At 50.5% G+C, this 16,272-nt stretch overlaps 1 protein-coding gene across 15 annotated transcripts in view; it reads left to right on the top strand.

Moving 5' to 3' along the window:
- The window catches only part of Ccdc33 (coiled-coil domain containing 33), a 98,676-nt gene that overhangs the window by 15,595 nt on the left and 66,809 nt on the right, over nucleotides 1–16,272 (top strand). For 12 of the 15 annotated variants that reach the window (XR_005487820.2, XR_005487821.2, XR_005487819.2 and 9 more), the window contains exons 1-2: nucleotides 1,097–1,492; nucleotides 7,125–7,288. Coding sequence is in view for 12 of the 15 variants with exons in the window: in XM_063265482.1 (XP_063121552.1) it covers nucleotides 1,472–1,492; nucleotides 7,125–7,288 (185 nt within the window). In the remaining 3 variants the exon portion in view is untranslated. Of the gene's footprint in view, nucleotides 1–1,096; nucleotides 1,493–7,124; nucleotides 7,289–16,272 lie in introns of those variants that run through there. The other 3 variants (NM_001413792.1, NM_001014091.2, XM_063265488.1) reach the window with 2 other exon arrangements.

Genomic DNA, 16,272 nt, shown 5'->3' with positions numbered 1-16,272 from the left:
GTGGCCCTGATTCCTAATCATATGATGGAGGGAACTAAAGCCCAGAGAGGTTAATACTTTATCTACAGCCACACAGCTATGGGTGAGTTGCTCCAAAACCCACACCACCTGTGTTTCCTACCTTATCCAACCCTGCCACTCAGCAGGAGGGGAAAGAAATGGAGATGATGGGGAAGCCAGGTTCTAAGGGGAAAAGGGAAGCCTAGCTGGGGTCTCTAAGATGGAGAGGCACTGTCCTGGGACTTGTACAGATGGATTGCCCCTGGAACTGGGAGGAAAAGAGCCTGACTTTGAATCACATGTCTACTTGAGCCCTCATGTTTCCCACTTCATCCAGCTGACCTCTGCCAGCAATGTACACAATGTGGTCACAGCCATGCATGCAGACAATACACAGAAAAATGTTAGCGATTCTTAGTGTGTCACCAACAATGTATGTTTCAGTCCTTTACCCATTCTCTCCCCCATAGTTCTACCGCCCTCCAAGAAGAAACCATTCCTTGAGTTTTTTAATGTTTATTTGGTGTGTTGTATGCCTGTGAGCATGTTCATGGTGGGCGAGGGGGAAGTTGCGTGCATATGGTGGTCGTAGACGTCTACTCTTGTGCACGTGGAAGCCAGAGGTTGATGATGTCAGGTCTCTTTCTCAGTCTCAGGCCAGAGGTGGGTTCTCTCACTTCTCCTGGACCTCACCCACTGGCTAGGCTGGCGGGTGAGTTCAGGATGCACCAACCACCGTTTCCCAGTGATGACTACAGCCCTGCTTTTTACATGGGTGCTAGGGATCTGAACTCAGGTCCCCATGCTTACAAGGCAGGCACTTTAATGGCTGAGCCCAAGGAGGCTAGGTGACTACCTATAGAACTTCCCTGCATCATCTCTGAGGATAGTGATCGGTCTTCTGTGCTGTGGTAAGAACGAGGGACTGGGCACACAGTGTGGTGATCCAGTCACATTCACTAAGGACAGGATAGCAGGGACTGGTCACCAGTCAGTGCAGGGGAAAGAGAAGAGGGCTTCTGACTCCACCCTGCTGCACTGCATCCGTGTGACCGATTCTGGCCTGTGATGTCATACAGTGTTGCCTAGGTGATCCAGCTAAATGGAGAACTCTGTACTTTCCCAAGACTGGGCAGAGCAAGGTTCACCCCACGTGACCCTCCTGTGGCTGCCAGGAGTCAGTTCCCTAACCCCCTGCTCAGCTGATCATGGCCTAAATACTCCAAGGCACCTCCACCCACGGGATCTCTCACTTCTGAGAAGGATTCATATTGTATCCGCCCACTCAACTTCCCCTACCCAGTCCAGCCCCCAAAAGCAGTGTGTGGCACCCCTGAGACCACACTGATGGGTAAAGACTCAAGGTATCTGGGCATGCTGGCTGTCGAGGCCCATGACTGATCCCCTGCCCGTATCCAGTGCTAATACTAACCCCAAGATTGCTAAGTGAACACTTCTTGCCCCCAAGAGGATGGGACGACAGAAGACAAAGGTGAGGCTAGGGCAGAGTCTGTAACAGCTGCGTAATCTCATCCTTGTCCTCTGACGGTGACAAGCTCGACAAGAGTGTTCCTTCTCTGGGTCTCAATCACCGCTGTGAGCCGAGAGTGGTGGTGATTAGGTGTTCTGTTCTGAGGCTCTCAGGGATGACATGCAATACCCCAAGATGGTGGTTGACTTGGCCTGCCCTGGCCTGAGAGCCCACTGATGTTGCCCATCAGCCACCATGCAATCCTTGGCTGCATGGTTGTTCCCCTGTTTTGATCACTGCTGTATCCCCTACACTTAGAACAGTGCATAGGACAGAGTACATGTTCAATAAGGAATTGTGGAAGAATGGCAAGAACCTGCCAGGAGGGTCCCAGAGCCAGGAATGCCAGCAGTTCAGTGGAAGGGCTCACATACCTCCCCCTTTCATTTGGTGGCAAAACCAAACCTGTGTCTGTGCCATTTCCCTATAAGGACAGACCGCTCCCCTGTAATATCACACATTCATATTTCTTTGATTGTGTGTGTGTGTGTGTGTGTACGGAGGCCAGAGAGGGACATCAAGTGTCTGTCACTCCCCCTCATTTTTTGAGTAAGGGCCTCTCCCTGAACCTGGAGCTCACTGACTCACTGACTGACTAGGCTGGCTGCCGGTGAGCTCAATAGCTAGGATGCCCTTGTCCATCTTCCACCCCAACTCCCAGCACTGGGAACCAGAGTGAGGCCGCCATGTGCCCGGCTTTGGTGTGGATGCTGTGAATCTGAACTCCGCCCCCTCCTCACTCCGCACAAGCCCAGTGCTGGTGCCCTGATGTCGGCTCTGAACTTCCAGGGTGTCTTAGGTTATGGGGCTGGAGGCAGGGAAAAGGAAATAAATACTTGTAGCAAAGGTGGGGTGTCAGCAGCATTTAGAGACCTCACTTCAGCTCTGCTTCCTGTCTCTGGCTGGCCCAGTGTCCCTTCCAGTGCCTCAGCTGTTCTCCTTGCTGAAGTAACTTTTCCTTTCCTTTAAGGTGTATTTAATTTTATGTGCCTTGGTGTTTTGCCTGCATGCATGTCTGTGTGATGGTGTCAGGGTCCCTGGAATAGATAGCATTCAGTGTTTTGCTCTTCTTTATTTTATTAGATTATTTTGATTACTACCATATAATATAAAATTCTGCTGTATAATAAATACAGTGTTTGGCATATAGTAGGTGCTCAATAAAGTTGTGCAGGCAAGAACTTTACCTACTGAGCCATACTGCCATACTTAGCCCCCCCATTTAGTTTCTTTGGCCACTCCTCAGCCTGTAACATTTTTATTCATGTAACATTTCTAAATTCCAGTGCTCCTAGTGCGTTAGAAATATTAATTCTGGGGGCTGGGGATTTAGCTCAGTGGTAGAGCGCTTGCCTAGGAAGCGCAAGGCCCTGGGTTCGGTCCCCAGCTCCGAAAAAAAGAACCAAAAAAAAAAAAAAAAGAAATATTAATTCTGTTTTATTTATCATCTTTTTTCTTTCGGTTTTTTTTCCTTTGCTTTCTGATACAGGGTCTCACTATGTGGCCCTAGCTGGTCTGGAACTCAGTATGTAGACCAGGCAAGCCTCAGAGTTGTGGTGCCTCCAGAGTGACAGGATTCCAGGCATGAGCCACCAGGCCTGGTTAGGTGGACGTTGTAAAGTGTCCCCTCCCTCCCTCCCTTCCCCCTCATATTGAAGATTGAATTTAAGGGCTATGCATACCAGGCAGACTTTCTACCTGAAAGCTAGCTCCCCAACCTGGTTTTTTGAAAACTGTAATCAAACCTACCAGTTATTTTCCCTGAGGTTTCTGACATTTTACATGTTTCTGTGGAGCTGAGGAATCAGCCTGGGGCCTCGTGCGTAATAAGTATGTGCTCTCCCACTGAGCTGCAGCTCAGCCCTGTGTCATCATGTGAAAAGCACTCCTGCATCAGGCTCTGGAACTTCTGCCATTATCAGTAAATCCTGAGGCTACGGGCCCTCGGGGTAAGCATAGTAACCCAGGAAATGAACCGGGTAAAGACGCATGAAAAGAGTGGAGAGGTCTCATATCCTGAGCCCTTTCCCTCAGTATGAAGGGGCCTTGCAGGCTATCCTAGTGCCCAGGCAAGGCTGGCCATCAAAGCTAGGGTAGTGAAGTACTGTTTTTGTTGGTGGTGGTGATGGTGGAGGTGGAGTGTGTACATGTGTGAGTGTTGAGGGGAGGTCACAGAGTAACTTTTGGGAACTGGTGTTCTCCTATCTTGTTCTGAAACAAGATCTCTCATTTCTGTCCATCCCTCATGCCAGGGTAGTGACCCGTAAGTTTGGGGGGGGGGGATCTTTAGCTTCCATCTTGCCTCAAGAGTGCTAAGGTTAGAGATGCATGTTCCCTCCCCTGGCTTTCTATGTAGTTTATAGGATCCATCACAAGTTAGCAGGCCTGTGCGGCAAGAACTTTTACCTGGTGAGCCATCACACTGGCCTGAGAGAGCAGTTTTTAAGCCCAGCATCCACCGGAGTCTAAAAATTTGCCCAAATGGCACATCGGAGTCACCAGACCCTCTCAGCCCAACATCCCTCTGGAAGACTCAATGTGGCCTCCTCTAGCTGGTATGTTTTCAGATGTGGACCCTTCTAGAGGAGAGATCTGGGCTTCATAGCTTCCTGTTGCTTCCCGGGTTTCTGGGAAGAGGGAATAGAATGGGAGAAGAGTCTGGTTTCATCCTGGTCTCTGCCAGAAGCCCACTCCCTGTACCTCCCTCTCCACCCCCACCTCTGTGAGCCTTGGCTTGTCTGCTGCTCCTCCCTTCCTGCTCTCATGCTCCCTCACACATCCAATGCTGACCCAAGCAAAGAACATTCTGGGATTCCCAAGGACACCATGATGCGCTGAGATCAGCAGTTTTCAAGCCTGCCTAGAGCCCAAATCCTAAGGGGTGGCCAAAGGAACTCTGCTTGGAAATGGGCAGGCTTTGAGCTTACCACTAGCCTGCTGTCTACAGTCATTGCATGGGTGAGCAAGAGCAGGGCCTGAGAGCTGTGGTGAGCATAGAGCTCTGCTTTCATGGAAGAAGATTCTGAAGCTTCTCTGCCCAGGGTCAGCACCTTCACTCAGTTTTCTCCTCACCTTGTTTTCTGTTTTGTTGTTGTTGTTGTTGTTGTTGCTGTTGTTGTTGCTGTTGTTGTTGTTGTTGTGTTAAGATTTATTTATTGTATGTATGTGAGTACACTGTAGCTGCCGCTTTCATGCACACCAGAAGAGGGCATCAGATCCCATTACAGATGGTTGTGAGCCACCATGTGGTTGCTGGGAATTGAACTCAGGACTTCTGGAAGAGCAGTCAGTGCTCTTAACCACTGAGCCATCTGTCCAGCCCCAGCTCCTCTCCTCACCTTGTAACCTAGTATACGTAGGTATAGGTGTCGGCATCGGTAGATACATATCCTATTCCTTCACAAATTCTTCCATGTGACCAGGGGCAGAGGCAGCAGAACACATTGGTCCTGATGCAGGGACCCACGAGCAAGGACAGAGGCAAAGGTGCCCTGGCTCACTGCCTGTCCCCTCTACAACCCACACCTTGGACCCCCACCCAGTACATCCATGGGGTACATGCCTACAGGCTTCAAGAGGTACCTGACTAACAGCTGGCCTCAAGCACACAAGTGAAGCACAAGTGTCCCTACCCAACTCTCTCCAAGCTATGTTTCCTGGAAATCTGTCCTGAAAGGGAGGAGACGGGGAAGGAAGAGATCCAATCGGAGGACCTGGCAGAGGCCTGGTGGCCTCCAGAGCTGCCAAGGAGGCAGGGAAGCCCATAGACAACGATCATGCTAAGGGACCTTCGCTTCTGTAACCCCCGCCCCCCCTAGAGTGCCACGGTAGGCTTGCGCCCTCGCAGTGGCAAGGGTGTCCATCTGGCAGTACAAGGGACATCAGTTACCTCTCCTAGTCTAACTTCAGAGAACTTTAGTCACACCAAGTCCTGGAAAAGCTGAATCAGAAATCATTCTAGATGCTCCCACCGGAGTGCAGGGAAACGGCTCTGTGCCGGCGCATCTCAGAAGGGACAGAGGAGCCTCCTGGCTTGTCAGCTGCTGTCACTCCTGTACCAGAACAGGAAAACAAACCTGCTAGGCGACCTCTGGTTATGTGGGCTAGTACACTAGAAGAAGTCCTCTGATCTAGGAGAGGCATTGGTCTGTGAATGCTCCCCTCCTCCACTAGCAGGGCTCCCCCCTCCCTTCCCCCTACCCTTGCCATGTGTGTGTGTGGGGGGGGGAGTTAACTCTCATCAACACCTCTGCAGATGGTGACAGGCCCTGCTGGGTCCTGTTGGGGGAGGGAGCAGGTTTAATCCTCAGTCATAGGAAGGGGAGAAGTCTCTACAGAGCTGGCACATCTAGGGCTGGGAAGCCCTGTTCTCACCTCCTAATGAGACAACTTGTTAGGCAGGGACCACAGTCTGCAGCACGTGAGGGATGGGTCAGGGGATGTGGAGTTTGAAATCTTTTGGAAATTTCTGCCCAGGTGATGAAAATACCAGACAAAGGCTGAGGTGGGGAAGGGCTGCTAGGACGATTAAGGGAGCCTGGCTTCTGCTGCGCTCACCATGCAGTACAATGGTCCTGAGAATCTGAATGAAGTAGCATTCCTAGATGTACCTGGGCTAAGCCATGCTGCCTTCTCTTCCCATGCTAGGAGTCAGGAGGGCGGGGCAGAGTGGTGCATCATGTCAGGTCCCAGTCCCCATATGTGAGATGACAGAGGTGGTCTAAGGTAAAGATATAGGAAAGAAGAAAGGTAGAGGTCACTAGGACCTGAGGAGCATGTGGCACGGAGGAGTTACAGAGGTAAAAGCAGGAGCAGAAACCGGAGGACAGACAGATTGCTTACAAACTAAGGTGGGCTGACTTCTGCTGCACACGGGGGCACACCAAAGGCTAAGGAAGAAGCAAGAGGTAGAGAGAAGTACAGAAGTAGAGAGAAAATGGCTTCCTAGGCTACTGTTCTGTAGTTGGGGGAGCAGGTAATGTTACAGAGAGGAAAAGGTACTGGTCAGTCGGGCCTATCCAGCCACTAGCCCTGGGCCACATCCAGACTCCTGCAGGCAAGACTGTCTGTGAACACAGCTAAACACAAAGTCATAGGCTTATCTGAAATGTAAACCTTGTATTTTCCAATCATATCATTTTTATTTTATTTACTATTATTGTATACGTGTGGGTGAGTGCAAGAGCGTGCGTGCCACGGCGTGCGTGTGGAGACCAGAGAAAACATTTTTAGAAGTATTAACTTCCCACCATGGGTTCCCACAATCCAATTCTCGCCATCAGGCTCACACAGCAAAGGTTGAGCTAACTCACTGACACGTCTGTAGTTTTGTAACAAGGTCTCGTGTAGCCCAGGCTGGCCTCAAACCGGAGGAGCCAAAGATGACCCTGAACTTCTGGTCCTTCCAATGCTCCTGCCTCTTGAGGGCTGGTGTGCACCACCACACCAGTTTTTATGAAATTTCTTCATGATTTCTGTTTTGTTTTGTAAATTATACCATGGAAAGTTTTGACCCACCTGGTAGAAGTTACCAGTAACAGTAAAGAGAAATACTCCATCAAAAGAGTCCACTTAGCCCTGGCTTTCCCCACAGGTTCCTGAAGAACCACAGGACCGCCTGGATACCTCTCTGGACCCATATCCTGACACCAACTACCTGGCTCCCTGTAATAAGGAGACTGTCATGGTCACTCTGTATGGAGCTACCAACCTTCCTACCTGCAAGGATAGCTCTGAACCGTGGCCCTACGTGGTGGTGTAAGTAGCTGGGAAAACTGAGGTAGGACTGGGTCTGGGTCTGCAAACAGAAACCATCTGATGAATATTTGGAAAGTGAGCTCCTGTGCAAATGAGAGACCTGTCTTGTCCCTGGCTGTGTGGTAACCCATGCCAGGACTGAGCTCCGCCTGACCTCACAGGGGCAAGCCCTTGTCTGTAGTGCCTAGGCTGTGTTCAGTGTGGGATGGGGATGGTCTAGGGGAATGTTACCAGCCTGGGCATTTGAAGTCTGTCCCCAGAGGGTGGGGGAGCAACTAGGGACAGATAGTTAGAAAGAGAAACAGCACTCAGAAGAATTGGTGAAGGCTAGAAAAGCAAACAGAAAAACTCGGAGGTGCTAATTACCCTTCTACTGGTCATTTCCATCCCACTGAGTATAGACCACCCCTGGCTTTCCCCCTGGAATGCTCTGAAACGTGAGCCTGGGTAGGGAAGGACTTCTGGTCTTTCTCTGCAAACTGGCCTTCTGCCTACTTTAATCTACGTGCAGCTTTCTCGAGTCCTCACTCTCCTGTTGCAGAAAGACTTGAGGTCTGCCTTCCTGGCTTTTGGGACCCTAAGAGGCCTCGCTGCTCGAAGCTACCCTCCTGTGGGTCCTTGCCTCTTCCTAATCATTTCTGTCATGGGGCTTTTAGTCCTTTACCACAACACACGTAAACTCTGCTGCTCTTTGCGCATGCTCATTTACCCCGGTGGAGAGGGCCTGTCATACCATGTCTTCTGCCTATCTCGTGATCCTCAGTTCTCCTCAAAGAGCATATAAGGCAACATAGTAGCCAGCCAGCCCTCCCTCTGTTCTCATTCTCCATGTCGCCAACAATGCACCCCACATACACACAGACAAATGGGCCAAGGGAACAAAAGCCAGGCTAAGATGACAATCAGCCCACTCAGATCTCCACTCCCACAGGGAAAGGGGTCCTGGAGGCTCTGCTGGAGAACAACAGGTGAAGGTCTTGCCTGCTTTCCCTAGGAAAACCTCACCAGCCCAGTCTAGCTTCTTGCCCTCCCCTCCCCCAGCTCTGTTTCTGAACCAGGGAAGGACAGGTGGCAGAAAGCTGGCTTGGTGGGAGGCTGGGGTCTACTGGGGAGCATCCCTCAGGTTCTTAGCTATTTCCATAAACCAATTATCACTGATCATCTCAGGAGATTGAAGCCCTGCTTGTCAGCAACTCAGCCTGGCTGTGGAGGGGAGGAGAGCTGGGTGGCTGTGTTGCTCCTAAGACCCTTGCACCATCACCCTGTTGCTATGGGAACACGCAAGGGAAGGGAGCTTAGGGAACAAGAGCCTGGATAGGCGTGTCAAGAGCCGAGAACACCCTAGTCCCTCTGACCCAATGGCACAGCACGAAGGGTAGAAAGTGGGAGGCGTGCATCCCTGCCCCTCCTACACGATGGGAGCAGGGCCTGTGCCAGGCTCCAGCCTGGTCCCAGAGCTCCAGCAGCTCCAAGTGGTGCTAATGAGATGCAAATGAAAAGGAGAAGGAAGGGCTTCTGGGAAATGAAGGCCCAGCTGCCAGGACCCAGAGCTGGCTTTCAGTGCAGAACCCCAAGCCCCAGGTAGAAATCCCAGAGCAAGAACCAAGAATTCTCAAGACCCTAGAGCTGATCCCTAAGCCCTAGAAAGAACCCGATGCCTTTCCAGGCCTGATTACGACCCAGAACACAGCAAGCAACAAAGAAGTCCGCTAGAGCCTTTCCTCACACGAATCTTTCAATATGTTTCTTTTTAATTATAAACATTCAAATGTAAAGTCTGAAACTGTTAAGACCTAGGAGTAAACAGTTTCCCTAGGATCCTTACATTGGTCTTGGCAGTGATTTTTTTTTAATTTGACATCAAACGTATAAGCAACAAAAGCAAAATAAACAAGTGGGTGACAAGGAGCAGAAAAGCTCCGTACAGCAGAGAAAAGCTACTGCTGACACGAAGAAGCAGAATGGTCTGAAATGTGTGCAAACCGCACGTCTAATGAGAAGTCAACACCCCAAGCATGTGGAGAGTTTACAAATCCCAGGGGCAGAAAATCAACTCAGTGTTTAAAAGACCCTGCTGTGGTGGCACACAACTGTAATCCCAGCTACAGGGAGGCAGAGGCAAGTGGATCTCAGAGAGTTTGAGCCAGCCTGGTCTGCAAAGCGAGTTCCAGGCAAGCCAGGGATACACAGTAAGACCCTGTCTAAAAAAATAAAACAAAGAAATAAAAATCAAAATGGGTGAAGGGGGCTGGGAGTATAGCTTAGTGGCAGAGGGCTTACCTAACATATACCAAGCCCTGGGTTTGATCCCCAAGCACCACTACTATTACAGCATGCACACACAGACACACACACACACACACACACACAGACATACACATAAACACACACATGCACACACAGACATACACATAAACACACACACATACAGACATATACATAAACACAGAGACACACAGACACACACAGACATATACATAAACACACAGACACACACAGACACACACAGACACACAGAGAGACATACACATAAACACACACATACACACACACATGCACACACGCAGACATACACAGAAACACACACAGACACACATGTATGGACACACACCCATGTGCTCACTCACACAGGCACTCATGCATTCTGGCACACGTATGAAGAACCTGAATAGATTCTCTCCCAAAGAAGTCACACCAGCAGACCAGGATCGGAGCTCAGCTGTCAGACAGCTTGCCTAGCATGCATGCACAAAGCCCTGGTTTTGATTCCCAGCACCACATACACCCAGCATTGATGGCACACACCTGTGAGGTCAGCGCTTGGCCACTGAGGAAGATCAGAAGTTCAAGGTCCTCCTTGGCCACACAGTGAATTCAAGGTTAGCCCAGGCTTCGTGAAACCATCTCAATAAAATAAAATATAAAATAGCATAGTAAAGTAAAAGACATACAAGTGAAAGACTGGTGTGGGAAAAGGTGCTCAACATTACTAATTACCACAGACTTGCAAATCAGAACTTGAAGGTCATCCGTCCCACACCCGTTGAGAAAGCTATCACCAGGAAGGTAAGAGGCAGCCAGCTCTGGAGCACTTGGGATGGCTCAGAAGGTAAAAGTGCAGGTCATACGCCTGACAATCTGAGTTCAGCCCTGGAACCCACGTGGAGAAGGAGAGAACAGAGTCCCACAAGTTGTCTTCTGACCTCCACACATGCACCCTGGCACATGCACCACTCAACCCCATAAACACACAAGTGATTGATTGGTTGATTGATTGATTCATTGATTGCAAGTGCTGGTGAGGGTGTGAAAGGAAGGTAATCTTTCTACACTGTTGCAAGAGATGCAAATTCATACAGTGGGAAACACTGTGGAGGCTCCTCAAACATTAAAATAGGGTTAGTAAATGATCCACCAATCCTGCACCTGGATACATAGCCAAAGGAAAGGAAGTCAGTATCGTAAAGCAAGATCTGAATCTCTCCACTGTTACAGCATCATTTGCATTGAAGACATGGAACAAACTTAAACATTTACCCATCAATGAATAGGAAAATTATGTGTATACACACACACACACACACACACACACACACACACACACACATATGCCATATGTAACTTCCTCTAACATGAAAGACACTACGCTAAGTGAAGCCAGGAACATAAAGACAAATACATTATCTCATTTAATGAGAAATCTTGTTGAACTCACAAAACAAAGAGTTAAAGGGCAACACCAGGGTCTGAGGATCGAAAAATTTGGGAGATGTCAGTCAGAGAGGTCAAACATCCAGCTACAACATGGATACACTTGGGGATCTGCTATACAGTATGGGAACTATAGTTAATTTTACACTATATACTTGAAATGTGACCCTTAAGCATCCCCACCACAGACACACAAAAGGATAACCATGAAAGGGTGGACCGTTAACCCCATTACCTGGTCTCATTCGTAGTAGGCATGTCAAATCATGGTATACACTTCAAACATGTATTGTTTTCCAATTACACACAATAAGACCAGAACACACACACACACACACACACACACACACACACACACACACACACACACACACGTCTATGTAACCCTGCACTGTAAGCACTTTTTTTTTTTTGGTTCTTTTTTTCGGAGCTGGGGACCGAACCCAGGGCCTTGCGCTTCTTAGGCAAGCGCTCTACCACTGAGCTAAATCCCCAACCCCTACTATAAGCACTTTTATCCTGGCTCTGATGTCCTGAGTTTAGTCATCCAGTTTGGCTTACTTTGCTTTGCATGGCCATGTTGGCCCACCTCAGATGGGATCCTTGTTTCAGACTCCTATCCTCTTTGGCTTTGTTGCCTTTTCAGCAGGCAAGCTTATAGCTGGGGTGGTAGGTAGGGCAGGAAGCCCCAAACTACTCTTTCATTTGTCTCATTGGTGGGAGGCACAGAAGATTCAGGTCATTCACCCCTCAGTAGACACTCACCCCGGCACCGCTGTCTACAGAGAGACCAGTGGTTTGTTTTACGGTTCTGCCCGTCTCTGTCCAAGCCACCGTATAATCCCACCCACTACTCTGTGGCAACAATTCTTTCCTGAGTCCCTCATGGGCTACATCCTCTGTGTAAAACAGTCTCCTGGTAGCTCTAATCCCTGGTGACCACTCACTGTCTTAGAGCCCTTTCTTTCCTTGGCTTCTCTTGGCTACTCCCACGTTCTCTCTGGCTTTGCTCCTCATGTCTCCGACACAGCATCAGATGTTGGCCCACCTCAGTTCCTTCCACGGCTACACATTCCTAACACTCTCCATGTCTTCTCATTGCTACCCTGGTATCAGGAATCACACCCTGCCCTAGCCAATCTGTGTCAAAGAGAGCCAAAGCCCTCTTCATCTCTTGAATTTGACCACGGGTCTCCACCGCCCATAGGCCACTGTCTTGCTTGCCCACCTGCTCTTGGTATATCCAGTCTTCCACCTTTGCCAACCTCCTCCTAAGTCAGGTGTCTTTTTGCTACTGTGGCCCCAAAATACCAAAGCAACCCATGTCTCCCTACTGCTCCCAGGATAGGGAGAACTCCAAGTCCAGCATGGTCGAGTCCTTCCAACTTCTCAACAGCATGACCTCCCACCCCTTTTCTATCTTTGCTTCAGCCATAATGGACATCCCCCAGGTCTTTCAGAACCACTGTTCCCTCCTACCCCAAGCAGTTGTGTTTCTCTTCCAACCTCCTCAAAGAAGAGCCCCCTTGATTTCCCAGGCTAAATCTTCCCCTTGCATTTGGACTACAGACTTCCACAGCTCTGTCTCCATGGAATTGTTCATTTGCTGTATATCAGGTCCCAGTGATTCCACAGCAACTGCTAGGTCTCTTGTTCACTGTTCTTTCCCTACTGCACAATTCTATGGAATGTAGGAAGCTGGAGGCTAGTAATGGGTGGATGGATGGGTGGGTGGATGGATGGATGGATGGGTGGGTGGATGGATGGATGGATGGATGGGTGGATAGATGGGTGGATGGATAGATGGATGGACAGGGTGCTGATCTCACTTGCTGTGTGATGTTGGGAAAGTTGCCTGAACACCTCACGTGGGAATATGTGAAGAGCCTTGGGCAATGCTGGCAGTCCTCACCCAGCACTCATACTGGGCACATGAGACCCAGCAGAAAAAAAGCCACAGGGCAGGGGAAAGAAGTCAAACTAGGGTCAGGAAGAGGCAGAATCTGGCCCACTGCCCCGACCTTCTGGTGTGATTGCCAAGCAGTCCCTCAGCTTCAAGGTCTCAGTCTTTCCATGGATGTGATGTGAGCTTTGGCCTTCGTGTTGGTACAAGTCTGGTAGTCTGGCTTGCTCTCTAGCCTGGAAGCTCTCTGTTCTTTAGAACCCTAGCTGTATTACACAAGGCAGACTCCACACCCAGGTCTGCTGGGTCAGTGCCCAGGCCCCAGGACTCCCCTAACTTGTCCAGTGTCCAGCGCCTATCTTCCAGCCTGGCACGCAGAGACCTGTCAGTCCCAGCCCAGCAGGGACCAGGAAGGCAGTGGTCCTGACAGGTGGGGATACCCCAGTGGGCCGGATGGGGTAGCACTAGGAGATGGCCTACAGATTCTGACCCCTGGCCAAAGTCTGGGGAAGGACTGCCAGTGTTGGCAGCTGCTACCTTGGCTGCCTGCTACCCCGAGCTAATGAGTGGAGACAGAGCCAGCCTGGGTGGTTCCTCTGTCATGTAGCCAGGCCTGCCTTAGCTGAGCCAAGGGTGAGAAGCAGGTCAGGGCCAGACAGTAATAGTCAAGAGTAAGCCCTGACCCTGGCCCCCACTGAGCCTGATCTTGGCTGTGTCCTTGTTACTAATTGGAAAGGACACTAGAAGTAAACGACAAATGTGCCCAGAGAGTGGGTATAGAGTTCAGACCCCATCTTACACATGGGCATCCTGAAACTCAGAGCATTTCTAGGATCCTTGAAGTCACACAGTGAATAGGTCCCCAAGCGAGGATACAGGATTCCAAAATCCAACATCGGTTCAACCTCCCAGCTGCACCGGCCTTTTATGTAGCACTCGTTCCTCTTAGAAGATGGCCATTGGCATCATGGCCCTAACTCAGCCTTCCAAAGAGGCCCAGTGGCCAGCCTGGATACCTAGCCTGTGCCCTACCTCCCTGCCCCTCCTTTGGTCAAGGAGTCCCATAAGCAGAGAAGGTAGAGGGAGGCTGACTCACAGGTGACCTGCCTGAGCAACTGTGGAGTGGGGCTTGGCCAAACCAATGATAATAGTGACCATACTTGGGGGACAGTTTCAGGAGGAACGTGGCCCCCACGTGTAACTTTGTCCTGTTTGAAGCACCAGCAGTCCAGATCCCCATACTCATACTCATAGTAGCAGGGCCCCAGGAGGGACGTGACATTATCCCCTTGCAGTAGGTAAGGAGACCGAGGCCCTACAGAGTGAGGACTGGACTGAGGAGATGGGCTGCTGTGGAGTAGAAGGGATAAAGATAACAGTGGGAACCACTGACTCTAGAAGCAATCGAGGCTCCTTGTCTTCCAGGAGGATGTCCCTGGGGAAAGAGACAAGGCTGCAGAGCAGATGCTGGGTGGGCCCTGGGACTCCATCATCCTGTAAGGCCCCAGCCCTGTCGCCTGATTTCCTGCCCACACCTGCTCCATATGGTTTTACTCACGAGGCTCAGGGCCTCCACATTTTTGTTCGGTGAGAACCTCCCTATGTCCCAGAGCTGTAAACACAGCTGGTGGCGGTGCTTGAAGTGGGGCTGTCCTGAGACACTTCCACCCCAGTCAGACTTACAAACATTCTTTCCAGATGTTCCCCACATCAGCTCAGCACATGTCCCTAGAGGGCTCAGTCTGAACTGAACTTTCAGCCCCCGACAGCATGAGTTCTCTCCAGGGCACCAATCTCCTGAGATACAGCCTGGACGACAACACTGCCCACAGAAGCAAGCATTGCCTGGGAGAGAGCTAGCAGCAGGGGCAGGAAGGGCTCTTTCTCCAGTTCGGGGCACATGGTACACAGGCTGGCCTCACAGCTTTTCACTGAGCGTGCATGGAGCTCTGACCGGCTTCTTGCTTCCCAGACACCATGGGTAGCTGGGAGCTTAGGTTTCCCTCTCCATTTTGTGTGACCCCTCTCTGCCCCTGCTAGGCCCCTGTGGGCTTCAGAAACAAATGTTTCGTGGTGTAGTTCCCAGCAATGACAGCGGAAGGCCACCTGCAGGGACCTCTGGGTCCCAATTCAGCCCCACCTGCTCTTGCCTCCTCCCTGTACCTGTCATCCTCCACCTAGCCACACAGCTTCCAGCAGAAGTAGGGTGGGGGGCTTCACTAGGAATGCCAAAGTCCATACCTTCAGGGCCAGCCCTGTGGCATAATCCTGGGGTCATCAGTGTGCGATGTATAATAGGCTGTAGAGTACTCTGGCAAAGCCAACAGCCCTGGCTCCTTCAGAGCATCCTGCATGCACACAACTGCCTACTGATTTCTGATTTGAGGGAACTGGGGCTTGTATTGTCCATGCTCAGGGTTGAAGTCTAGATTTCTATGTGAAATCCATCAGGCCAGACAGCCCTGGTCAGCTACAATCGGCAGTGGTCCATCATAGCCGTCCACTCCCTGCCCAGCTCAGACTCAATGCTATGCCCAGCCTTGCTGGCTGCTCTTCTTCCAGGAGAGTGACTTCCTGGCACTGTCCCTCTGCCTGTGTGAGCAGGCTCTCCTCCTCTTGGGGCCTCTTTTTTCTCATTTCGGAATAGCCAGGTTCCCTTCCCTGCCTCTAGCCATTCCTCTAGTCTCCACGACTGCAAATATTGCTGCTTTCAACTCCACAGGGGCCTCTTCTATGTGCCCCTTCCCTCCTTGGGGTCTCTTCCACCCTCACTACAGTCTGAAAACCCCAGGAGCCCCAGTTTGTGCCTCCCCTCTGCCCTGTGGGCATGTAGACAGAGCCTTCTTATCCTGTGTGGGGCCATTCACTACAGGGCAGCATTAGTGGAGGAAATGTTTGGGAAACAAGTCTGGTTCCCTAGCAGTGAACAAGGAGTTAAGACTCAAATCAACAACTGTGCACCTGAAGTCTAATCCGCCTCCTCTGGCCTTCAGTGGGACCAGCCTGAAGTCCTCAGCAAGCTGTGGGGTCTATCTCTGGCGAGCATAGATGGCAAAAATTGCCTCCCCAGTCTCTACAGAAAGGGCTAAGAGGGTTCGGGAAGGACTGCTAGGTCTTCCCAGCATCTTTAGAGCTGAAGACAGCGTTTTGGGCTTTGTGAAGGTATTGGAGGAATTTGGTCCAAAGATGACCCTCAGAACTGTGGCTGGGGACTCAGAGGATGGCCTGTGTATCTAGTAAAACCAGAGTCAACACCCAGCTATAAGACCCTGTGACAATGGGGAGGCCAAGATCTGAGCTGGATCTGAAGAATTCCAGTCCCCATAGCCAGGTTTTGCTTCCCCAATTTTAAAGACAATTCTACGGGGAC

The sequence above is a fragment of the Rattus norvegicus genome, chromosome 8 (assembly GCF_036323735.1).
Source record: "Rattus norvegicus strain BN/NHsdMcwi chromosome 8, GRCr8, whole genome shotgun sequence".
NCBI lineage: Eukaryota > Metazoa > Chordata > Mammalia > Rodentia > Muridae > Rattus > Rattus norvegicus.
This window is presented reverse-complemented; position numbering and strand designations above follow the sequence as displayed.